Source organism: Hypanus sabinus, chromosome 22 (assembly GCF_030144855.1).
Source record: "Hypanus sabinus isolate sHypSab1 chromosome 22, sHypSab1.hap1, whole genome shotgun sequence".
Taxonomy (NCBI): Eukaryota; Metazoa; Chordata; class Chondrichthyes; order Myliobatiformes; family Dasyatidae; genus Hypanus; species Hypanus sabinus.
This window is the reverse complement of record NC_082727.1, coordinates 17,560,007-17,587,704: the sequence shown is the minus strand read 5'-3', so window position 1 is coordinate 17,587,704 and position 27,698 is coordinate 17,560,007. Positions and strand designations below refer to the sequence as shown.

Genomic DNA, 27,698 nt, shown 5'->3' with positions numbered 1-27,698 from the left:
GACACACTCCACGGGGACTCCCTCTAAATACTGACACACTCCATGGGGACTCCCTCTAGATACTGACATGCTCCACGGGGACCCTCTAAATACTGACACACTCCATGGGGACCCTCTAGATACTGACACACTCCACGGGGACCCTCTAAATACTGACACACTCCATGGGGACTCCCTCTAAATACTGACACACTCCATGGGGAACCCCTCTAAATACTGACACACTCCATGGGGAACCCCTCTAAATACTGACACACTCCACGGGGACCCTCTAAATACTGACACACTCCATGGGGACCCTCTAGATACTGACACACTCCACGGGGACCCTCTAAATACTGACACACTCCACGGGGACCCTCTAAATACTGACACACTCCACGGGGACCCTCTAAATACTGACACACTCCACGGGGACCCTCTAAATACTGACACACTCCACGGGGACCCTCTAGATACTGACACACTCCATGGGGACCCTCTAGATACTGACACACTCCACGGGGACCCTCTAAATACTGACACACTCCACGGGGACCCTCTAGATACTGACACACTCCACGGGGACCCTCTAAATACTGACACACTCCACGGGGACCCTCTAAATACTGACACACTCCACGGGGACCCTCTAGATACTGACACACTCCATGGGGACCCTCTAAATACTGACACACTCCACGGGGACCCTCTAGATACTGACACACTCCATGGGGAACCCCTCTAAATACTGACACACTCCATGGGGAACCCCTCTAAATACTGACACACTCCACGGGGACCCTCTAAATACTGACACACTCCATGGGGACCCTCTAGATACTGACACACTCCACGGGGACCCTCTAAATACTGACACACTCCACGGGGACCCTCTAAATACTGACACACTCCATGGGGACCCTCTAGATACTGACACACTCCACGGGGACCCTCTAAATACTGACACACTCCGTAGGGACTCCCTCTAAATACTGACACACTCCATGGGGACCCTCTAGATACTGACACACTCCACGGGGACCCTCTAGATACTGACACACTCCACAGGGACCCTCTAGATACTGACACACTCCACGGGGACCCTCTAGATACTGACGCACTCCATGGGGAACCCCTCTAAATACTGACACACTCCATGGGGACCCTCTAAATACTGACACACTCCATGGGGACCCTCTAGATACTGACACACTCCGTAGGGACTCCCTCTAAATACTGAGACACTCCATGGGGACCCTCTAGATACTGACACACTCCACGGGGACCCTCTAGATACTGACACACTCCACGGGGACCCTCTAAATACTGACACACTCCATGGGGACCCTCTAGATACTGACACACTCCGTAGGGACTCCCTCTAAATACTGACACACTCCATGGGGACCCTCTAAATACTGACACACTACACGGGGACCCTCTAGATACTGACACACTCCATGGGGACCCTCTAGATACTGACAAACTCCGTAGGGACTCCCTCTAAATACTGACACACTCCATGGGGACCTTCTAAATACTGACACACTCCACGGGGAACCCTCTAAATACTGACACACACCACGGGGACCCTCTAGATACTGACACACTCCATGGGGACCCTCTAGATACTGACACACTCCGTAGGGACTCCCTCTAAATACTGACACACTCCATGGGGACCTTCTAAATACTGACACACTCCACGGGGAACCCTCTAAATACTGACACACTCCACGGGGACCCTCTAAATACTGACACACTCCACGGGGACTCTCTAGATACTGACACACTCCACGGGGACCCTCTAAATACTGACACACTCCATGGGGACTCCCCCTAAATACTGACAAACTCCACGGGGACTCTCTAGATACTGACACACTCCACGGGGACCCTCTAAATACTGACACACTCCACGGGGACCCTCTAGATACTGACACACTCCACGGGGACCCTCCAGATACTGACACACTCCATGGGGACCCTCTAGATACTGACACACTCCGTAGGGACTCCCTCTAGATACTGACACACTCCATGGGGACCCTCTAGATACTGACACACTCCACAGGGACTCGCTCTAAATACTGAGACACTCCATGGGGACCCTCTAGATACTGACACACTCCACGGGGACCCTCTAGATACTGACACACTCCGTAGGGACTCCCTCTAGATACTGACACACTCCATGGGGACCCTCTAGATACTGATAAACTCCATGGGGACCCTCTAGATACTGACACACTCAGTAGGGACTCCCTCTAAATACTGAGACACTCCATGGGGACCCTCTAGATACTGACACACTCCACGGGGACCCTCTAGATACTGACACACTCCACCGGGACCCTCTAAATACTGACACATTCCATGGGGACCCTCTAAATACTGACACACTCAATGGGGACTCCCTCTAAATATTGACACACTCCACGGGGACCCTCTAAATACTGACACACTCCATGGGGAACTCCTCTAAATACTGACACACTCCACGGGGACCCTCTAAATACTGACACACTCCATGGGGACCCTCTAAATACTGACACACTCCATGGGGAACTCCTCTAAATACTGACACACTCCACGGGGACCCTCTAAATACTGACACGCTCCATGGGGACCCTCTAAATACTGACACACTCCATGGGGACCCTCTAGATACTGACACACTCCACGGGGACCCTCTAAATACTGACACACTCCACGGGGACCCTCTAAATACTGACACACTCCATGGGGACCCTCTAGATACTGACACACTCCACGGGGACCCTCTAAATACTGACACACTCCACGGGGACCCTCTAAATACTGACACACTCCATGGGGACCCTCTAGATACTGACACACTCCATGGGGACCCTCTAGATATTGACACACTCCACGGGGACCCTCTAAATACTGACACACTCCATGGGGACCCTCTAGATACTGACACACTCCTTGGGGACTCCCTCTAAATACTGACACACGCCATGGGGAACCTCCTCTAGATATTGACACATTCCATGGGGACTCCCTCTAGATATTGACACACTCCATGGGGACTCCCTCTAGATACTGACACACTCCATGGGGACCCTCTAGATACTGACACACTCCATGGGGACTCCCTCTAGATATTGACGCATTCCTCGAGCCCCACTGTAAATACTGAGGCAATTGCCCTGTTTATAAGTGTAGCCCACTCCGTTATCAAATTAAACTGCAAAAGAGGTGGCAGTAATTTGGAGATTTTGGTATATCGAAGGAGTTTCTATTTTTGCCACGGCAGCTAATCTGACCATCCCTCCATCGTCACGTTGTGAAATCACTCTCTGGACAGCGAATGGCTTTAAACACACCCAGCCAGCTCCTGAGCACAAGGAACAGTGAGGCAGAGAGAAATGGGACAGATACTGAACGGGAAACCCCAGTAAAAGATGTCTTCTGCCACGTATACATGCAAGATATCTGGAAGAGATCACTACTAATCCTAACACACGGCAGACACACAGTGACAGAGTAGGTCTACTCAAACAATCCAGGTTCCAACAGAATCTGATTCAGGTCTATTATCACTGACATACTGCATGTCATGAAATCTTTTTGCTCTATAGTGCAATACATTAACAAATTGCTTTAATATAATAAGAAATATTGCAAAAATAGAGCAGTGTAGTGAGATGGTGTCCTGGACCATTCAGAAATCTGATGGTGGAGAGGAAGAAGCAGTCCCTAAGACAGTAAGGCTCCTGGACCTCCTCCCTCATAGAGTAATGCCATGGGTGGAAATGTACAACCACCAACATTGAGTTGGAGTTCACTTTAAGAGGCTGGTCTGATGCGATGACGTAATGATGTGAAGCTTTTACCGCGCTTTATGGTCAGTGTTTGGTTGACAATGAAGGAGTTGTTATAGTTTCTCTTGAGCTTAAAATGCCTCTGCTGTTTTAATTTATGAAAACCTACAATCGCTACGAGAAATGGCAAGGGTCCTCGATGATGGATGCTGCCTTTTTGTAGCTTCACCTTTTGAAGATGTCCTTACTGGTGGGGAGGGTAGTGCCCACGAGGAGCTGGCTGAATCCACAACTCTCCGCAGCTTTCTCCATACCTGTGCACTGGAGTCTCCATAACAGACAACGACGCAACCGGGCAGAATGCTGTCCATGGCACCTCTGCAGACAGTTGTTGCTCCTAGGATGCCTGCAGAGATGGAGAAGTCCTTCAGTCAAATGGAGGTGGGGCTCATTCGTGGTGTAGGGTGACGCAGTAGGTAGAGATGCTGCCTCACCCCTCCCCCAGCCCGGTTTCAATCCTGGCTTCAGCTGCTGTCTGTGTGAAGTTTTCACGTTTCCCTGTGACTGTGTGGCTTTCACCCCGTTTCTGCCTAGATTGGCTTAGGGGTGCTCAAGTGAGTGTGCTGCCTATTGATGAGAAAGCGAGGAACAAGGAAACCTGGCTGGAGGCCAATGGCAGCAGGATCCAGACCTTCAGGACATGACGGGTGATGCCGTTCAGCAGGAACCGTTACACATGGGTCTTTGTCCGGACTAAAGTGGCTAGACCTCTGCTTGGTGCACACTTCCTGTATGCCCAGGTACTGTTCGTTGATCTGAAGAACTACCGGTTTATGGATGTCAAGGACTTTCGGTCGTTACCCTGCTCTCCCAGTAAATTTCCCACAACAGCTCTGCCAAGAGCATGCACAACTGCAAGTGAGTTTACTCGACTGCTGGGCGACTTCACCAAGACCACATTCTCAACTGCATTGAATACTACATTCCCACTAATGGCCCCCCACTCCACGCCCGTGCGCGTAGACTGGACCCAGAAAAGCTGGCAACCACGTAGGCTGAGTTTGCCAACACGGAAAGACTCGGTGTTGTATGCCAGTTGAATATCCCCTGGTCTTCACCCCTTCAGATGGTCCTTAAGCCTGACCGTGGTTGCCGCCCATGTGGTGATTACTGATGCCTTAACAAGACCACCATCCTCGATTGCTACCCAGTCCAAGACTTTTTGGCACATTCAGCTAGAAAGTTAATTTTTTCCGAAGTCAGTATATTTAGATGCTACCATCAGGTGCCCGTGTGCTCTGAGGACACTCCCAAAACAGCTGTGACAACCCTGTTTGAGTTTGAGCTTCTGTGCATGATGTAGGCTGAAAAATGCAACACAGACTTTCTGTGGTCAAGGACCTGGACTTCCCTCTTGTTTACCTGCTTGATATATTTGTCCCCAGTGCATCCAAATCCAAATAAGTATCTCATCTCTGCAAACTTCTCACGTGCTGAAACCCCTCCCGTCAAAAGTAGCTGATATTATAGATCTCCCACTGCCCTTCCTCACTAAAGAACTACAGGAGTTTTTAGGTATGGTGAATTTCTATCACCACTTCATTCCACAAGCTGCTGTTCTTATGCTTTGTTTACCTGGATGACGTGTTTAGCGCGCTTAAAGGCGATACCCCTAATCACATGCTTGACTGGTCAGTGGTCATGATCAGGGCATTTGATGATAACACAACTCTGCTGCTGCACCCGCTCCCTAACACACCTACGGCCATCACTACAGACTGTGCCGTGGGTGCTGTGTGTGCACAGTTGTTCGGAGGAGTGTGGCAGCCACTCACTTTCTTCACCCAGCAGCTCAGCCTCCCCCAAAATGAATCACAGCATATCTGACCGTGAGCTTCTTGGCTTCTACCTGGCTGTCCGCCATTTTCATCTTCTTCTAGAGGGTCGCCATTTCACAGCGTTCACTGACCACAAACCCCTCGTGCATGTGGTGACATCAGTCCCTTGGTCTGCACAGCAGCAATGCCACCTGGCTACCTATCTGAGTACAAAACGTATTAAGGGGAAACGCAATACCATTCACGGCTAGCCATTGAGGCCATACACATAGGGGTTGACCGAGCTGGCTTGGCAACTGACCAAGCTAAGTCCAGGCTTATCGAACAGCAGTTATTAGCCTGCAGCTGGCCGACATTAGCTGGGGTTTCTCTCCTGTGTGATGCCTCATCTGGTCGCCCTCACTCCATTCCCTGCAAACTGGAAACAGACTGTTTTTGACTCCATATGTGGCCTCGTGCATCCGGGCTGGAAGGCCTCAATGAAACTGGTTGCACTAAAATTTGTGTGGCAAGACCTTAGAAAGGATGCATGTGATTGGACTGCAGCCTGCGTGGAGTGCCAGTGGGCAGAAATTAACCGTCATGTTCAGGCACCATTGGCAGCTTTTGAGGCCCCTGAGTGATGGTTTGACCATGTCAATGTGGTCCTTCTTGGTCCTTTTCACACACCTCCTTACTATGGTGGACTGCACCAGCAGGTGGTCAGTGGTCCTCCCTCTAGCATCGACAATGGCCACAGATGTGGCTCGGGTGTTCATCAGCTCCTGGGATGTTCGGTTTGGCACCCCATGACCGCGGTCCCCATTTCATATCAGACCTCTGGGCTGCGATGGCCCAGAACCTCAGCTTCGGGCTACACCACACCACGGCGCATCACCTACAGTCCAATGGCCTATGCAAGCGGTTTCACCGCTCCTTAAAGGATGCTCTTTCCTGACGGATGAGTGCTGGCATGATCGTCTCCCATGGGTCCTTCTGGAACAGCTACCAAAGAGCACCTGTGGATGTCCATGTCTGAGTACACGGGCAGACATTATGTCGCCAGGTGATTTTATTCCTGACCTTACAACCATCTGGTCGGTACCTCAACAGCATTCCACCCTCCTCAGTAAATTCAATTCCTTTGCACCTATTCCTACCTCCCATCACGGTGTACAGCACCCTTGGGTTCCTGTTGATCTACATTCCACCTCATTTGTTTTTGTCCACCATGATGCACACCAACACTCCCCTGGGACCCCTTACAATGGCCCGTTCCGTGTCTTGAAACAGGGAGCTAAGACTTTTTATCATAGATGAGGGGCTAAACCTGAATGTGTTACAGTAGATTGGCTAAAACCGGCAAACCAAGATTTGGTAGATTCTGCTACCATGCTCCTACCATCACGACGTGACCATGAGTGTGCCAAAACACCTCCGGACAAGCAGAGACACTTGCTGGTCCTCCACCCATGGAACACAGGACCCGAGCCAATGTCTGAGCTTCAGACAGGCTCACAATGCAGGCTCTAGCGGATTCTGGGAGGCACCAGTGTAGGGCAACGTGTAAGGTGGAAACGTGCATTATTCACAACCACAGATCTTGAGCTGGGGTTCACTTTAAGAGGCTGGGCTGACATGATGACAGAATTACATGAAGTTTGGTTACTGCACTTTGTGTTTGGGTTTTGCAGTACAATAAATGAGTTATTACAGTTTTTCTTAAACATAAAACACCTCACATCATTTTATTTACGAAAACCTACAACAGTATCAGAAAGAAACTGGCAATTGTGGCTTGGGACAGCCTGCTTTCTGGCAAAGGTCTACTTGGCGAGGGGGAGGCCTTCAAAAGTGAAATTTTGAGAGCACAAAGCTTGCATGTGCCTGTCAGAATAAAAGGTAAAGATAACAGGTTTAGGGAAACTTGGTTTTCAAGTGATATTGAAGCCCTGGTTAAGAAAAAAAGGAGGAGTATCGCAGATATAGCCAGGTAGGAACAAATGGGGTGCTAATGGTGTATAAGAAATGCAAGAGAACAAGAAAGCCGTATGGCTAACAGAAGGTGTGAAGTTGCCTTAGCAGACAATGTGAAGGAGAATCCTAAGGGATTCTACAGATTTGTAAAGAGCAAAAGGATTGCAAGGGATAAAATTGGTCTTCTGGAAGATCAGAATGGTAATCTATGTGTGGAGCCAAAAAGGATGTGGGAGATCTTAAATAGATTCCTTGCATCTATATTTACCCAGGAGGCAGACAGTGTCTATAGACGTGAGGCAAAGCGGCATCAACTTCTTGGACCCTACACAGAATACAGAGCAGGAGGCAAATTAGGGTGGATAATACCACAGGGGCTGTGGGAGGCAAGTGCAGAAATTGCAGCAGCCCTAGCAGAGATATTTAAATCATTCTTGGTTTTGTGGGAGAAGCGAGAGAGCGGTATGAGATGGTTGCCTCTCCGAATGGAGGCCTGTGACTAGACTACTGGAGTGCTGGGTCCATTGTTGTTCGTCATCCGTATCAATGACCTGGATGCTAAAGTGGTCAACTGGATCGGCAAAGTTATGGACTGGGGGGGTGTGGTGGACAGTGAGGAAGACGATCGTGGCTTGCAGAGGGATCTGGATCAGCTGGAAAGAGGGGCTGAAAAACGGAAGATGGAATTTTATGCTTATTAGTAGAGAGGATCATTAAAGAAAACTTCTGGCACATTGTCTTTTATAAATCAAAGTACTGATACATGAGATGGGATGTTACGTTGAAGATGCATAAAATGTTGGTGAAGCCAAATTTGGATATTGTGTGCAGTTTTGGTAAATCTACCTGCAGAAAAGATGTAAATAAGGTTGACAGAGTACAGAGAAAAGTTACAGAGGTGTCGCTGGGACTTGAGGACCTGAGTTATAAGGACTTTATTCCTTAGAATGTAGAAGACTGAGGGGAGATTTTATTGAGGTATACAAAATTATGAGGGGTATAGATAGGGTAAATGCAAGATGGCTTTTCCCCCTGAGGTTGGAAAGGTTTAAAGGTGAAAGGTAAAAAGTTTAAAGGGAGCATGAGGGGAAACTTATTCACTCAGAGAGTGGTGAGAGTGTGGAATGAACTGCCAGCACAAGTGGTGCATGCAAGCTCAATTTCAACTTTAAGAGAAGCTTGGATAGGCACATGGATGATAGGCGTATGGAGGACTATGGTCCTGGTGAAGGTGGATGGGAGTAGGCAAGTTAAATATTTCAGCGCAGACTAGATGGGCTAAAGGGCCTGATTCTGTGCTGTACTTTTTTTATGACTCTATAACTTTTTCCAAAGATGACTTGCTCTAGTAGTTTCTATGTTTTACTTGGTGTAAATGGGTCCTTGATAGTTGGCTCGGCCCACACCTGGAGTATTGTGAGCAGTTTTGGGCCTATTATCTAACAAACCGTGTACTGGCTCATTGGAGAAGGTGAAGAGGAGGGTCACAGAAATGATTCTAGTAATGAAAAGGTTAACATCTGAGGAGTGTTTGATGCTTCTGGACCTGCACTCACTGGGGTTTAGAAGAATGATGAGGAACCTCATTGAAACCTATCAAATATAGAAAGGCTTAGATAGAATGGATGTGGAGAGGATATGTAATTTAATTGGGGAATCTAAGACCAGAGGGCACTGCCTCAGAATAGAAAGATGTCCATTTAGAACAGAAATGAGAAGAAATTTCCTTAGCCAGAGGTTGGTGAACCAGCAGAATTCATTGCCACAGATGACTGTGGAGAACAAGTCATTGGATATATTTAAAACAGAGGCTGATAGGTTCTTGTTTGGTAAGGGCATCAGAGGTTACAGGGACAAGGTAGGACAATGGGTTTGAGAGGGATAATAAACCTGCCATAATGGAATGGTGCAGCAGACTCAATGGACTGAATGGCCTAAATCTGCTCATATCTCTTATGGTCATATGGGGAGTGTAGTCTCGTGGGCTAGAATGGTTTGCTACCATGCTGTATCTCTAAAGAAATAAAATAGATTTTATGAAAGCAGTGCCCACGAACCAAAGGCAATACCTGGACAAACATTGTGTCTGGTACAGTCACTTTTTACTCACTCTACACTGCTTCCTTTTTAAAAGAAATATTAAACCCAAAACAACCATCGAGAATTGTCAACCGGTAGCTTGTTTTATTTTTAGAATTTAATTTAAACTAACGCAAGGTATTTGTCTTTGACTACAAGATTTCATGTTACACTTGTAGGGTATAAGCACAATAGATTCATTATGTTGCATTCTGTATATAGAACAATAGTTGACTAAGGTAATACTCACAGTCCGACCTTCACCTCTACATAACTGTGTCCTGTTCTCTTTCCCAGAGATGTCTGTTTTTATTCTCTCTCTCTCTCTCTCTCTCTCTCAGTCTTCCTCCCCCATCGTGGGTGGCAGAGTAGCATAGTGGTTAGCAGAATGCTTTGTAGTACCAGTGACCCAGGTTCAATTCCCAGTGCTGTCCATAAGGAGTTTGTATGTTCTCCCTGTGACTGCGTAGATTTCCTCCAGGTGCTTGGGTTTCCTCACTCATTCCAAAGACATACAGGTCAGTAGATTAATTCCAGAGGACTAGAATATAAAAGCATGGAGGTAATGCTGAGACTTTATAAGGTATTGGTCAGACCACACTTGGAGTATTGTGAGCAACTTTGGGCCTCTTGTCTAAGAAACCATGTGCTGCCATTGGAGAAGGTCCACAGGAGGTTCACAGAAATGATTCAAGGAATGAAATAGTTAACATCTGAGGAGTGTTTGATAACTCTGGACCTGCACTCATGGGAGTTTAGAAGAATGTTGGGGAATCTCATTGAAACCTTTGCCTAGGTAGAGTGGACGTGGAGAGGATGTTTCCTGTAATTGGAGAATCTAGGACCAAAGGGCATAGCCTCAGAATAAAGTGACGTCCATTTAGAACAGAGAAGAGGTGGAACTTCTTTAGCATGAGGGTGGTGAATCTGTGGAATTCATTGCCACAGAGGGCTGTGGAGGCCAAGTCACTGAATATATTTAAAGCAGAGGTTTATAGGTTCTTGGGTAGTCGGGGCATCAAAGGTTACGAGGAGAGGTTAGGAGAATCGTGTTGAAAGGGGTAATAAACCAGCCATTGTGGATGGCAGAGCAGACTCAATGGGTTGAATGGCCTAAATCTTATGGTCTTATGCTGACATCGTTGTAACTGGGTTCTGACCCTCACCTCTGCATAACTGCGGCCTGTTCTCTGTCCTTGAGCTGTTGGTTTTGACTCTCGCTCTGACTCTCTGTCCTTCTCCCCCATCATGGGGCATTATGGTAGCATAGTGGTTAGCACAATGCTTAGCAATATTGGTGACCCAAGGACCCAACTCGTGCTGCTGTCTGTAAGGACTTTGTTTGCTCTCCCCGAGATCACATCATTTTCCTCCAGTTTCCTCCCATAGTCCAAAGATGTACCGGTTCATAGGTTAATTGGTCAGTGTGAGTTGTCCTGTGATTAAGCTAAGGTTAAATTGGTGTTGTAGGGTGGCAAGATCCAAAGGGCCAGAAGTGCCTATTCTGCACTGTATCTCAATACGTAAAGAAATCCCTTTCTCTACTGTTGTCCTTCCCCTCTCTATCACCTGTCTCCCTCCCCTCTCTTTCCTCTCCCATGCTCTTTCTCTCTCGCTCTCTTTCTCTTGCCCCACACTCTCCCCTTCTCTATTTCTCTCTCTCTCTCACACACACATATACACTCTCCCCCTCTCTTTCTTTCTTTAACATCGGAATCAGGTCTTCAGAATTGCTGACATCCAGGAACTGGAAGCTTTTCACCCTTTCCAAATCTGACCCCTCGATGAGGACTGGTGTGTGTTCTCCCGGTTTCCCCTTCCTGGAGTGCACAATCAGTTCCTTGGTCTTACTGATACTGAGTGCAAGGTTGTTGTGACACCACTCAACCAGCTGGTCTATCTCACTCCTGTACGCCTCCTCATCACCATCCGAAACTCTGCCATTAACCATCATTAATTACTAATTCTCCCTCTGTCTAGGTTTATGAACTGCCAGTTTCCTGAGTTTCCTTACCCCTAACCTTTGCTCATTACACTTCATATCCTGTTCATGACCATAAGAGCAGAAGATCGTGTCTGTCCTTACCAGATTTTATTGATGCACCATAGAAAGCATTCTGTCTGAATGCACAGCATCTTAGAACAGCAATTACTCTGCTAATGACTGCAAGAAACCAGAGAGACACAAAAAATATATTCCAGAACCAACCTCCCCTTCACTCACTATCTCAGTAAAGCAGCCGGCCTAACCAAAGGTACCATCTGCCCTGGACATTCTCTCTTCTCCGAACAAGATACGAAAGTCTCAGAGCAAGTACCACCAGCCTCAGGACAGCTTCTACTCCTCCTGTTATCAGACTCTTGAACAGACCTGTTGTATGACAAGATAGATTCTTGGCCTCACAATCTTACCTCGTTATCTTGCGCTGTACTGTTGACTTGTAGTACACTTTCTCTGTAGCTTTTGCACTTTACTCTGCATTGTTGTTGGTGTTATGTTTTGTAACTTCAAAACATTAAACTAATTCCAACAAAGACATGGGAGACCAAAATGTGAGCCTACCTTTGAATTTACTTTAAGCGCGATGTGTACATAATGTGATGATATATGCAATTCACGTATTTATACATATAACCTGTAATGAATTATTTAAATGAACAAGAATGCTTAATCAATATATACACACACGAGGGGTGACTGATATGTTCGTGGCCTAAGTTAGAAGGTGTCAATTATAGAAAACCTAGCATGTTTATTTTTCAACATAGTTCCCTCCTACATTTACACACTTAGTCCAGCGGTCGTGGAGCATACGGATCTTGGACCTCCAGAAAGTGTCCACAGATAGGTGATTGATAAGTTCGTGGCCTAAGGTAGAATGAGATGAGTTATACAGCTCTCATCACATGCACGTGCAGGTCAACTCTTTGAGTGATGATGCAGGAAGTTTGAAGTTAATAACTCATCCGGGTGATTGATAAGTTTGTGGCCTAAGGTAGAAGGAGATGAAGTTGAACAAGTTAGGTCTCTATTCATTGGAGCGTAGAAGGTTGAGGGGGGATTTGATCGAGGTATTTAAAATTTTGAGAGGGATAGATAGAGTTGACGTGAACAGGCTGTTTCCATTGAGAGTAGGGGAGATTCAAACTAGAGGACATGATTTGAGAGTTGGGGGCAGAAGTTTAAGGGAAACACGAGGGGGTATTTCTTTACTCAAAGAGTGATAGCTGTGTGGAATGTGCTTCCTGTAGAAGTAGTAGAGGCCAGTTCAGTTGTGTCATTTAAGGTAAAATTGGATAGGTACATGGACAGGAAAGGAGAGGAGGGTTATGGGCTGAGTGCGGGTAGGTGGGACTAGGTGAGATTAAGGGTTCGGCACGGACTAGGAGGGCCAAGATGGCCTATTTCCGTGCTGTGATTGTTATATGGTTATAGTACTTACAGTCAGACACAGGACATATAGTCAGACACAGTACATATAGTTATGATCCAACACATACAGTCACAATATAATATTAGCACAAGTCCCTGAGTGACATGTTGACCAAACATGCACTTTGGCCTCAGAAATGCAAGGTGCACATTTATATAATTCAGTTTAATACTATTGGCACTATTGCCAATACTATTGACATTTTCCCGGATAAAAGTGGCATTAGGGGATACGGTGAGCGAGCAGGTAAGTGGACATGAGGCTAGGTTTAGATCAGCCATGTGATCTCCTGGACCAGTTTTCGATAGCCTGGATGGGTTGGAGAGGAATTTTCCAGATTTTTTCTCCTCAATTGGCAAATCATTTTTTTTCCCCCAGGTGATCACATGGGTTTGGGTGGGATGAATAATAAAATAAAATGGGCGGCATGGTGCCCTGTTGGTTGGCACTGTTGCCTTGTGGGATTCGGTGATAACTAGAGTTAAGATTGGATCAGCCATGATCTTGTTGAATGGCGGAGCAGGCTTGAGGGGCCGATTGGCCTACTCCTGCTCCTATCTCTTATGTTCTTATGTAGTAAAACAAGCAGTTGCATAAAAATGTGAAACCGCAACAATAAAAGACGAAGAATGGCCAGAGCAGGAGGGCTGTGAGTCTGTGAGTTGGGGAGTGGAGGGTGGTGGGGTGGTTGTTGGTGGTAGGGTATTCAGGTATTCAGACAGGTTATATGAGTGTGCTGGGTGGCAGGAGGATGTTAAGAAGCCCAACAGCCTGGGGCAGGAAGCCGTTACATAGCCTGACAGTCCTAGTTCTTGTGCTGTAGCATCTTCTGCCTGATGGCAAGAGGTCAAAGTGTGTGGGAAGAAAGGGAGGGGTCTTTGATCATCTTGGAGGCACTGCACTTGCAGCACTTCTGATAGTGATAAATAGTTGATAATTCAGGCGGAGACCCTTCATCAGGACTGGAAAGGAAGGGGCAGAAGTCAGAATAACACCATCTGGTATGGGAATTGCAGTGCATCAGATCGCAAGACCCCGGAACTGCTGACAACAGCACCGGTGTCTCTCCCACAGATTCAGGATATACAGTACTATGCAAAAGTCTTAGGCACATATTCCTGAGTTTCTTCTGGATTTCATGTGTGCAGTTCAAGAATCAGAATCTCTTGTGTTCATTCACATGTTCCCGGTAGGCTTAACGTACTTGTTCTCTGCTGGCACCCGCTTCCAAAGCAGCACCCACAATCAATTGACATTGACATCCTGCAAGTTTTGAACATAATTATTTCAGCACATTCTTTGTAGTTATTTTTGACTTAGCTGGCCATTTTTCTTTGCTGCTTGACCTTAACAAGAGCTGATACATGCCGCATTTGCATTAACAGTTTATCAGACTGTTCCAATATTAGAGTCACACAGCACAGAAGCAGTCCCCTCAGCCCGACTGGTCTATGCCAGCCAAGATTCCCGGCTAAACTGGTCCCATTTGCCCATGCTTCACCTATATCCTTCTATGATTGTAACTTATAATTTGGTTTCTTACACCGTGCTGTTGCTGCAAAACAGCAAATTTCATGCCACTTGTCAGTGATAGTAAACCTGATTCTCATTAGCAGCATTTGAAAGGTAGTTGGACAGGTACATGGAAAAGGTGTATTTATTTATTGAAGTTATTGAGAGATGCAGCACAGTCCCAAGGAGTTTACCTCTTCTTTGTTCTCTACATCCCTTGCTCAGTGTACATCCCTTGCTCAGTGTACATCCCTTGCTCAGTGTACATCCCTTGCTCAGTGTACATCCCTTGCTCAGCGTTACACCTATCACTTCCCAGCTTCTCAATTCCACCTCCCCCACCTTTACCAAGTCTCACCTATTGCCTACAAATTTGTACTCCTTCCCATCCACCCTCTTCAAGCTCAAGTTCAACAGAGTGACACCCTCTCCCTACCTTGTCAGGAAAGACTTAATTGCACAAGAGTAAGAAATCTTCCACAAAGATGAAATCTTTTGGCCTGAATACTGAGTTGGAGTTTATAACCAAGAAGAAAGGAGTGATGTGTGTTTAGTATTTCAGTAATATTTTAGTCTTATAAATATGTATGTTGTTTGATTGAGCATTCTTTCTCGTTTTGCATAATTCATTTTGGGTTTTATGTAAAAGTAAATGAATGGCAAATAACATTGGACCACCATGTCGTTAAGTGCACACTTCACTAAAATAAAAGAAAATGAATATATGTATTGTCCCGGGCTTCCATTTTTTTCTTTCAAATAGCTTTATGTTTTCAAGTTACAAAAACTAACAGTTTGATGCAGGAGCGGGGAGCTGGGTGCATAGTGAAGCGGTCACAGTTCTGGCATTAATCCATAGGGGATAGAGGCAGAGACGTTAATGGAGAGGAGATGGTTGCTCACCTCTTTGTGGACCGTGGGTTTGTGAAGAGGGTGTGGGGGAAGATGGAAGACCCTGTGTCACAGTTCGACCCCAGCAGTGGATTCTCTTTTCCCAGGGTCACCCACAGAGGTGGACATCAAGTGTTGGTAGGTCATTAGCTTGGTGAAAGACACACTTTGGTCTACCAGCAAGGGGAGATGTCCGTGGAGGAATACTGCCAACTGGAACCTTCTAGGTTGTGGGAATACATGCTGAGAGATGCACGGAAGCTTGGTGCAGTCACTACAAGGGCTCAGTGGGGAGGGACCATTGTGTTGAGCACTGGACAGGGAGGGGCCAGGTTGGGTGAGGAAGCCCCTCGATCATTGTAGTGCTGTACCCCCGCAGGGGTCCACATGAGTGGCAACAGTGCTATTGGTTTTAAGGAATGTAATAGAACACTACTGAACACATTGACTGTGAACATAGTGTTATGTGGAGGTTAGTTTACTTGTCCGTCGAAAGCCACTTCTGTTGTGCTGGTCATCGATTGGCCCGTTTGAAGGATGCGGCAGCTCTTTCCCGTTGGTTGCCTTGTTGCCATGGCACCAGTGTCCAGTTCAGGCCCGTCCCTCAGACAATTTACAATGACCCAATCAACCTACCAACTGGTGGGTCTTTGGGGTGTGGGAGGAAACTGGAGCACCTGGAGGAAACCCACTCAGTCACAGGGAGTACATACAAACTTCTTACACACAGTGGCAGGAAGAGAACCCAGGTCACTGGTACCGTAAAGCGCTGTGCTAACCACTACACTACCAAATGGTTGAAGAGAAGTAGTTATTTGTGAACTGGGGGTTTGGAACTTCACATGTTTGGACCTGGGATGCTGAGGGGCAGGACTGATAAAAGTCCATAAAATGATGAGGCAGTCAAGTAGATAGTCACAATCTTTTTCCCAGGATGAAAATGTCACAGATACCAGAGGATATGCATTTAATGTAAGAGGCAGAATATCCAAAGAAGATATGCAAAAAAATGTTTCTTTTTATACGTTGTGGTGGGTGCTTGGAACAGGGTGACAGGGAGAATGTTAGAGGCAGATTCAATGGTGGTGCATAAAAGGTTGTTAGACAGACTCATGAATACAGAGCAAATGGAGAGCTATGGATCATGTACAGAATGAGGAGATTAGTTTAATATGGAGTCGTTTTCAGCACAGATGTTGTCAGCCATTGGGCCTGTTCCAGTGTTGTACTGTTTCGTGTCCTGTGTTCCGTGTTCTGTGATCTATATTCTGTGTTCTAAAAGATTACTGCAATGTATCCAAGTGTATAACTCGTGTGTGAACAACAACACACACAAAATGCTGGTAGAACACAGCAGGCTAGGCAGCATCTATAGGGAGAAGCGCTGCCGACGTTTCGGGCCGAGACCCTTCATGTGTGAAGTTGCTTTTGATTGTCCATTTCCATCATGTTGGCCTCCCGCTCACTGGGTCATCGGTCAGTTTGGGTTACAGAGTCTGTGGAAAAATTCAGTTCAGAAAGCCTTGGTGTTGGTGTGGTGGGCACCTTGCTGTCTGTGAGGTTTCACCACTGCTGTTGCTCAGACGACCTTCCCCTGTCTCATCTCTCCCCTCTGTCCCCCCCAGGTGGCCGTGGTGTGGCAGTCGGGCCCATCGTCAGCTCCCATCACTCCGACATCTTCTGTGATAACGAGAATGGACCCAACTTCCTGTTCAAGAACAATGGAGACGGCACCTTCACAGACATTGCAGCAGAGGCCGGTGAGTGGGGGCCAAAGAGGTCGCGTTTTTGTAAAGGTTCATGGGGTCCAAGCAATGCTCCAGCAACTCATAGATCATAGAAATCTACAGCACATTACAGGCCTTTCTGCCCACAATGTTGTGCTGACCACGTAACCTACTCTAGAGACTGCCTAGAATGTACCTAGTGCAAAGCCCTCTACTTTTCTAAGCTCCATGTACCTATCTAAGAGGCTTTTAAAAGACCCTATAGTATCCTTTCCACCGTGCATTCCACGCACCCACTGCTCTCTGTGTGAAAAAATTACCCCTGACATTCCCTTGGTACCTATTTCCAAGCACCTTAAAATTATGCCCCCTCATGTTGCCCATTTCACCCCTGGGAAAAAGCCTCTGGCTATCCACACGATCAATGCCTCTCACCGTTTTATACACCTCTATCAGGACACCTCTCATCCTCTGTCACTCCAAGGAGAAAAGGCCAAGTACACTCAGCCTATTCTCATAAGGCACGCTCTCCAATCTAGGCAACATCCTTGCAAATCTCCTTGTAAATATTATTTCTATTTTTTGCACGACTTTTAATCTATTCAATATACTGAAATTGATTTACTTATTTATTGGTTATTTTTATTATTTTTTCTTCTTATATGACCACGCTTCCTCTGACAGAGAGAGCTGTAGCATCAAGTCCCTTGTGCACGTGGGGCAGCACGGTAGGCGATTAGTTGCTTTACAGTGCCAGTGATGTTTGGGGTTTGATTTCCGCCACTGTCTGTAAGGAGTTTTTACCTTCTCCCCATGGCCGCGTGGGTTTCCTCCAGGTGCGCTGGTTGCCTCCCACTTCGCAAAGATGTACGGTTGGGGTTAGTAAGTTGGGGTTGGGGTTAGTAAGTTGTTGGCATGATATGTTAGTGCCAGAAGCATGGCGACACTTGCAGGCTGCCCCCCCCCCCCCCGTTGAATCTTCAGTCTGCTGGTCGTTGAAATAACGAAGCATTTTCGATATTTCACTGTAACAAGTGACACAAAGCTAACCTTTCAGCCTTTCTCACTGGAAGCAGGTTTGCTCAGTGCAGTCACCCTTGCTGTGTGTGGGATTTTCCTGCGCCAACCTGGCTACTCAGTTTCATACGTTAAGCTGCAGCGTACACATCCAGTTGGTCGCAAGGACCTTTGGAACATCCTGGAATCAGAAAGAATGGTTTGTCTCAGGAAAGACCAGTGTGTAGCCAATGAAGTGCAGTCGTGGGTAGTCCAAGAAATGCTGGCGAATGAGGAACTTTGTTTCAATCTGATGCTTGTGAACCACAGTGACATGCTGTGGGCAGCTTACAGAACTTCTAAATATACTTCTTTTGAACTCCTCTCTCTGAAATCTGTAGCCTGCAACTTCACTTTAAGTAATGTATTTTCGAACTGTCTGAAAGAAATAGTGATTTCTTAATCTTCTGAAGGACTCGACGGACTAGCTGTCAGGCGGATGAAGGTACATCACCACAGCCGAAAGACAGGGAGGACGGAAAGGCTCCAAGCCAACCTGACAAAAGGGCATGAAACTTCCTTTACCCAGCGTCTTGTTAGCAAGTGTACGGTTGCTGGAGAACAAGAATGAGGACCCAAGGGCAAGATTTCTGATTTGGAGGGAAATGAGGAATTGCTTTGTTTCACAAAGACATGGCTCACTCTTGTTCTACTGACATATATCTAATGATCTAACATTGAATGTTCTACTTACCAAGAGAGTTCTCCGTGATCCTGACTGTAGTTTACATACCACCAAAGGCTGGTGCTAAGCAGGTACTTGATGTATTGAATATTGCCATCAGCAATCAAGAAACAGTCTAACTCAACACTTTGCAAATCTTTGTTGGGAACTTCAATAAGGCTTGTTTTAAAAAATCTCTGTCCAGTTATCATCAATATATGACCTGCAGCACCAGGGGTCCCAAACCCTCAACCACTGCTATACTGCCATACAGAATACCTACCCTTCTATCCCTAAGCTGCAGTTCAGGAAATCGGATTACTTGACTGTCCTCCTGTTACCTGCATACAGGCAAGACTCCAGAGATAAGGGCATTAAGAGGTGGCGACAGAAAGCAGAGGAGTGGCTATGTGATTGCTTCGCGCCAACCAAAAGCCCTGGATGAACCATGAGAATCGCAATCTGTTGGGGGTCAGATCTGTGGCGTTCGGGTGTGGTGACCAAGTAAAGTACAAGAGGTCCAGGTACAATCTCCAGAAAACCATCTTACATGAAAAGTGGCATTTTTGGACCAAACTTGAATCACTGAAGGATCTTCAACAGCTGTGTGCAGCGCTTGAGTGCTATTCCCTCATACAAAGTGAAACCAGGTGTCTTAGGTGACAACAGGGCTTCACTGCCAGATGAGCTCAATGCCTTTTAAGCTTGCTTTGACTGTCAAAACATGGAGTCACCTTCACAAATTCGCACAGTCCTCGATGACCATATAATTTCAGTCTCTAAGGCTGACATGAGGGCATCCTTCATGAGGGTGAACCCACGGAAAGCATCCAGCCCGAATGAGGTGCCTAGCCGAGTACTAAAGACCTGATCAACTGACTGGAGTGTTCACTGAGATCTTTAACCTCTTGCTTTGGCAGTCTGAAGTACCCATCTTCTTCAAGCAGACTTTGATTATACTGAGGCCTAAGAAAAACGTAGTTACCTGCATCAATGACCATCACCCAATAGCACGTACAGTACATCCACTGTGATGAACTGCTTTGAGAGATGGAGATGGAACATATCAACTACAGCCTGAGAAGCAACTTCTCCTCCAATTTGCCTACCATCACAGCAGGTCAGCAGCAAATGCAATTTCATTGGCTCCTCACTCACCCTTGGAACATCTGGACAATGAAGATGCTTATATTGGGATGCTCTTCATTGATTACAACTCAGCATTCAACATTATCATTCCCTCAAATCTAATCAATAAGCTCCAAGACCTTGGTCTCGATACCTCCTTGTGCAACTGGATCCTCGATTTCCTCACTTGCAGACACCAATCAGTTCGAATTGAGAACAACATCCCCTCCACGATCTCCATCAGCAAAGTTGCATCACAAGGCTTTGAGCTTAGCCCCCTGCTCTATTTGCTTTATACTTACGACTATGAGTTCAAGTTCTAATTCATCTTTAATTGTCTTTGACCCATACATGAACACCCATGAATACGACCAAATGAAACAGCGTTACTCTGGCGCCAAGGTGCAAAACACGGTACCAACAGTCATACACAGCAGAAAGCACGTGTAACACTTATAAGAAAACAGCAAACTAGTTAGCACACTATATATATATATATATATAGTGCAAGTCCCTGAGTCTATGAATGTGCCAGCACTCTGAAGTCAAAGGCAACATATCTTGTCTTCTGCCAAGTGAACACTGGAGGGCAGAACCGAGTCTAACCTATAAGACAGTCCAGTAGGGCATACCAACTCTGACACCTCTCTTCTGGACAGCTGTGAACAAGTGACACCACGGCTTGAGGCCCAGTCCTCACTACGATCCGAGTTCTTGCAGCTTCCCTGCTGCCCGATAAACCAGTGAATTGGACTTACAGCTTTCCAAATTAACAATGTCCAGCAGCATATTGCGATCATAAGAAAAGCGCCGACGGTGACTATCCCTCGCTGTTAGACTGAACGCCTCCTTCGCGCACCCACTCTGACATCTCTCTGAAGCAGACAGCAGCACGATCCGCACCCAGATCCTTCAGTTTGTCCGCCAGCGAACAACTCGCTAATGGGGTAGTCCTGCAGTACTTTAAGTTCTTAACGTCCAGCCAGATCTTTCAATCATAGAAAAAAAAATGTGTTAAAAAAGGCAAAACCACCTTTGGTTGTTAAAAGCCACTACATCCAAATGGGCTGCCATCTTACCAGAAGTGAGGTTAAGCACAGCATTAGTGGTATATTTAAATTTGCTGATGACAACACTGTCATTGGCTAAATCAAAGGTGGTCAAGGATCAGCATCTTGGCGGGAGATTGGAAATCTGGTTCAGTGGTGCCACAACAGCAACCTCTCACCCATTGTCAGTAAGACCAAAGAGCTGATTATTAACTTCTGGAGGAGCAAATTGGAGATCTATGAGTCTGTTTTCATTAGGAAATCAGAGGTGGAGAGGGTCAGCAACTTTAAATTTCTCAGTGTTGTCATTTCAGAGGCTCCAGCATGTAAATGTCATTACAAAGAAAGCACTCCATGGCTCTACTTTCCTGGAAGCTTGTGAAGATTTAGCGTATCTGAAACTTTTACAGATGAACAACTTCTATAGATGTGTGGTGGAGAGTTTGTTGACATATTGCATCACAGCCCGGTATGGAAACACCAATGCCCTTGGACTGAAAAGCCTACAAGAAGTAGTGGATAGGGCTCTGTCCATCACGGGTAAAGCCCTCCCCACCATTGAACAGATCTACATGGAGCACTGTCACATGAAGCATTATCCATCATCAAGGACCTCCACCACCCAGGACATGCTCTGTTCTTGCTGCTGCCATCAAGAAGAAGCTACAAGAACCTTAGGATCTATACCACCAGGTTCAGGAACTGTTTTTATCTCACAACCATCAGGCTCTTGAACCAAAGGGGATAACTTCACTTGTCCCATCACTGAAATGTTCCCACAAACTATGGACTCATTTCAAGTGCTCTCTATCTCTTGTTTTTGATATTTATTATTATTAATTTTTTAATATTTTCTCAGTTTGTTGTCTTTTGCTCTGGGAGAGTGGGGTGGGAGGAAGGCTTCGTGTTGGAGTGTAGTGTGAGTGTGGCAGATATCAGTTTTAAACATGGAAGCTGAGGGAATATCTGCTCCTTAACTAACATGATGTTAGCTGAGAGGTAAACTTTGCACACATACCATGGAGGAGGCAGAAATAGAACAACATTTCAGAATTAGAATCAGAATCAGGGTTATTATCACCGGCATGTGACATGAAATTTGTTAACGTGGCAGCAGCTGTTCAATGCAATAGATAATCAGGCAGAGAGAGAAAAAAGAATAATAATAAAACATAATAATAAATAAACAAGTAAATCAATTACATGTATTGAATAGATTTTTTAAAATGTGCAATAACAGAAATACTGTATATTAAATAAAGTGAGGTGGTGTCCAAAGCTTCAATGTCCATTTAGGAATCGGCTGGCAGAGGGGAAGAAGCTGTTCCTGCCTGAATCGCTGAGTGTGTGCCTGCAGGCTTCTGTATCTCCTACCTGATGGTAACAGTTACGTGAAAGAGCAGGGATATGGAATTGGTGCAAGTGAGTAGAATTGGCATAGATAGGTCTGATAGTCAGCACAGACAGAGTGGCCTGTTTCTATGACAACATTTAAAAGGTACTTGGACAGGTAGAGGGATAGGAAAGGTTTAGAGAGATATGGGTGAAACACGGGCAAACAGGACAAGCTTGGATGAGTATCGTGGTTGGTATGGACCAGTTGGGCTGAAGGGCCTGTTTCTGAGCTCTATAAGTCTATGACTCTATTGTGTCAAGAGTCCGAACTATGGGCTACCTCATGAGGAGATCCTGATACTGACCTCAGTTTAGTTTGCAAAACTGGATTGAATGTGAGAATTACTTATTTATTTAGAGATACAGTACAGTAACTTTTCTTCCGACCTAATCTGACAAAACCATGCTGCCTAATTAACCCACTAACTCCTCCATCTTTGGAATGTGGGAGGAAACCGGAGCACCAAGAGGAAACCCATGCAGCCATGGGGAAAACATACAAACTCTTACTAGACAGTGGTGGAATTGAACACCGATTGGTGATCACTAGGCTATAATACTGATACGCTAACCGCTATGTTACTGTTCCCCTAGGAAAGGTTTGTTAGGATATGGGTCAAATGGGACTAGCCTGGATGGAATCTCAGTCAGTGTGGACCAGTTTGGCCACAGAGCCTGGTTCAGTGCTGATTAACACTGTGACGCAAGAGGGTCAAAGGGTCTTCTGTGTCAGAGTCCAGATCACCTGCTTTCTTACCAGGAGATCCTGAGACAGATCTCAATTTTGTTTGCAAAACTTGTCATTAACAGGGGGCAACACACACAAAATGCTGGTGGAACACAGCAGGCCAGGCAGCATCTATTTGGGCGAAGCGCTGTCGACGATTCAGGCCGAGACCCTTCGTCAGGACAGGGGGATTGAGTTCAAGAGTAGAGAGGTCGTGTTGCAACTCTATAAATCTCTGGTGAGACCACACTTAGAGCATTGTGTTCAATTCTGGTCACCTCGTTATAGGAAGCTATGGAGTGGGTGCAAAGGAGATTTACCAGGATGTTGCCTGGTTTGGAGAACAAGTCACATGAAGCAAGGTTAGCAGAGCTGGGACTTTTCTCTTTGGAGCGTAGAAGAATGAGAGGGGACTTGATAGAGGTCTACAAGATCATGAGAGGCATTGATAGGGTGGATAGTCAGTACCTGTTTCCCAGGGCACCAATAGCAAACACCAGAGGGCATATGTACAAAATTAAGGGAGGGAAGTTTAGGGGAGACATCAGGGGTAAGTTTTTTACACAGAGGGTTGTAAGTGCCTGGAATGACTTGCCAGGGATGGTGGTGGAGGCTAAAACATTAGGGGTATTTAAGAGCCTCTTGGACAGGCACATGGGATGAAAGAAAAATGGAGGGTTATGGGGTAGTGTGCGTTTAGTACTTCTTTTTAAGGATTATATGGGTCGGCACAACATGGAGGGCTGAAGGGCCTGTACTGTGCTGTAATGTTCTATGGTTTAAATATGAGATGGAAGTGCAGGCTTTAATTGTAAAGTGACTGACACCCAGCAATTACTTGTCTGTGCATGGCCACATTTGAGTGAGTCATTACCCAATGTTTCCTCAGCCATAGTTTCAAGTGCACACAGTGTGATTAGTGTCCCTTCCCCACCAGATGGACATGAGATCTGAACCTCTGCAGTGCCTTTCGTCATGTCTTGCAGCCAGAGGCCGCCCCTCACATCTGTCTGCCATAACTTGTACAGATATTAATTGGAAGAACGTTCTCAGGCACCTCGTTAATGTTGAAATCTCATTGCCGACCAACCTCCATCATTTTGTGTCCCCCAGGGACAGTGTGTGTGTGTGTTTTCAGATACTTGGGACGAGGAAACATGCTGTGGGGGCCAGAAATAGGACAGCGTCACACACGATCCCAATGTCACGGTGGAGGGGGCAATAGTTGGGGCTGGGGTGGGGGAGCAGGGGAATGTAACTGTAGATACAGTATGGGCATCAGAAGCTGTCATCCTTCTGCAGTTGTGTCGACATCTGGCATGAATCTGATCTCAGGGGATGTTCTTGCCCAGCTGACAATGTCAGGAGGGTGTTGATATGCAGAGAGTATTATTTATAATGCTGAACTCAAGTGTGGTGAGTGGGAATTGAATCTGCTACTGTCAGCGTTGGATCTGGTGATATAAATTTCAAAGTAAATTTATAATCAAACTACATATAATTCACTATATACAACCCTGAGATTCATTTTCTTATGGGTGTTCACAGTAAGTACAAGAAACCCAATAGAGTCAGGACGGACATCCAACCAATGACCAAAGAACACCAAACTCTGCAAATACAAAAATGAAAAAAGAAATAATAATAATATTAATAATAATAAATAATCAATAGATACCGAGAACGTCAGATAAAAAATTCTTGAAAGTGAGTCCATAGGTTGTGGGGACAGTTCAGTGATGGGGTTTGAGTGAAGTTGAGTGAAGCGCCTGATGGTTGAGGGGTGGTAACTGTTCCTGGTGGTGAGGGTCCTAAGGCTCCTGTATCTTCTTCCTGATGGCAGCAGAAAGAAGAGAGTAGGACCTGGGTGGTGAGGGTGCTTGATTACAGATGCTTTTTTTCCTGCGACAGCGCTCCATGTAGATGTGCTCAGTGGTGGGGAGGGCTTTACCCGTGATGTACTGGGCTGTATCCATTACGTTTTGTAGGCTTTTCGGTTCAAGGGCACTGGTGTTTCCAAACCAGGCTTTAATGCAACTAGTCAATATACTCTCCAGCACACATCAAATGAAGTTTGTCAAAGTTTCAGATGACTTGCCAATACTTCACAAACTTTTAAGAAGGAAGAACCACTGCTGTTCTTTGTTCTTAATAGCACTGGGGCCAGGACAGATCCTCTGAAGTGATAACGCTGAGGAATTTAAAGTTCTGATCCCCGATCAGAACTGGCTTATGAACCTCTGATTTTGTCCTTCTGAAGTCAATAATTAGCTCCTTGGTCTTGCTGACATTGAGTGAGAGGTTGTTGTTGTGACACCACTCAGCAGATTTTCAGGCTCCCTCCTATAAAGGTCATCACCTGTGTTTTGGCCAATGACAGTGGTGTCATCAGCAAGTTTACATATGGCATTGGAGTTGTGCTTAGCTTCAGTCATAAATATAAAGCGAGTAGAGCAGGGGGCTAAGCTTAGGTGCCTTGTGATGCACCTGAGCAAATGGAATGATGGATATTGTGGGGTAGTCGAGGACCAGAGAGCACAGCCTCAGAATAAGGACATCCCATTAGAGCAGAGATGATGAGGAATTTCTTTACCCGTAGGCTGGTGAATATTTGAAATTCACTGCCATAGACAGCTGTGGAAGCCGTTCGGTTTTTAAAAGATGTAATTTAATTTAAACGTGCAGCTACAGTAAAAAGGAGCTCCTAGCCCAACTAGATCATGCCTCTCAATTGTACAAGTGATCTGAACCTCTGCAATGCCTTTGGTCATGTCCAGCAGCCATCAATTTTTAACTGACTACTCGTGTCATCACTTAACTGACTAATCCACGTTTTTGGAAAGTGGGTGGATGCTGGTGCACTGGGAGGAAATCTATCCAAGCACGGGGAAAATATACAACTGTCTTTGGGACAACGATGAGAATTCATGCTTTAATAGCATTAAGCTAACCACTATGCTATGGTTCCATCTAAAAAAACAGGTGCTGATAGGTTGATTAATCATATCCAAAAGGTTACAGGGGGAAGGCAGGAAAATGGTCCAATTGATCCTGAAGTTCTTCATGGTTACATATGTTGTGAAATTAGTTGCTGTAACGTTCTCCTTCGGGTGTAACGAACGCCGAATTTAACGTCCGGATAAACCACAGCCAATGAAAACCAGATCGCAGTAAGATTAACCATTTACTGTTCACTCTTCACATTAACATATGGTGAAAACTGTTGATAAAACAATACAGGATTGATACAGTATTTGTTCCTTCCTTAATATCACATTTCAAGTGTAAATACTTGCAAAGGTGACTATAACTACATTACACTAAGGTGCAGTATACAGGGAGAGTTTACCTGCTCCATTGACTACTTTAAATACACTTCCATGCAAACTATCCGCGACTCTTTAACTAACGAAAGCATAAACATTATCTACCGTCGTTACTTCTAACAGGATCGGCATTAACATCTTAGTTCAATATATCGATTATCTATTAACTTACAGCGTTGCTCTCACTGTGATTTCTCATGCCTGCAAAACAACTTCTGCTCAGGTGAGCCTCGTGGAAAGCCCCCACCCTCGCGCTAATTTCAAACCGGTATTTTCCCACAAGACGCGGCGAAACCGGATGTGACGTCATCACATGCCGATATATTTTACATGCAATGAATATACTTTAAACACTCCTAATTCTAACTAGAAAATACTATCGAATGAATTACTAAGCGAAAATATTATAAACTAAATAACTGTCGTAAAGACAGCACAGTTGCCTTGTAACAGCAGTACAGTGCAATTCATAAAAGTTACTAAGTTACAATATTAAATGTATAAAAAGGTATAAATAGTACAAAAAGAGAGCAAAGTAGTGAGGTAGTGTTCATTAACTGTGCAGTAAACTGATACCGGAGGGAAAGAAGCTGTTCTAAAAACATTGAGTGTGTATCTTCAGGCTCCAGCACCTACTCCCTGATGGTAGTAATGAGAAGTGGGCATGCCCTGGGTGGTGAAGGTCATTAATGATGGATGCTATCTTCTTGAGGCATCATCGTTTGAAGATATCTTTGATGGTGGAGAGGCAAACGCCCACGATAGAACCAGTACAATGAAAAACTTACTTGCAAAAGCATCACAGTCGCATAGCATCAGATAAGGAGCATTTGTAGAAAAACATAAATGTAAATTATATCTTACAAAAAACAAGTCAAATTTAGTGTAAAGTGTTGCTGAACTGTAATGCCCAGCAGTGTCTACTTTCTGTGAAGTCTGAGGAAAGTCCATCTCCCACCCCCCCATCCTCATCACATTCTACAGGGGTTGTATTGAGAGCATCCTGAGCAGCTGCATCACTGCATGGTTCGGAAATTGCACCATCTCGGATCGCAAGACTCTGCAGCGGATAGTGAGGTCAGCTGAGAAGATCATCGGGGTCTCTCTTCCCGCCATTACGGACATTTACACTACACGCTGCAT

At 45.7% G+C, this 27,698-nt stretch overlaps 1 protein-coding gene across 3 annotated transcripts in view; it reads left to right on the top strand.

Moving 5' to 3' along the window:
* The window catches only part of crtac1b (cartilage acidic protein 1b), a 325,818-nt gene that overhangs the window by 132,962 nt on the left and 165,158 nt on the right, over positions 1-27,698 (top strand). For all 3 annotated transcript variants that reach the window (XM_059947159.1, XM_059947158.1, XM_059947157.1), the window contains exon 6: positions 17,109-17,243. In XM_059947159.1, coding sequence (XP_059803142.1) covers positions 17,109-17,243 — 135 coding nt within the window. The remainder of the gene's footprint in view (positions 1-17,108; positions 17,244-27,698) is intronic.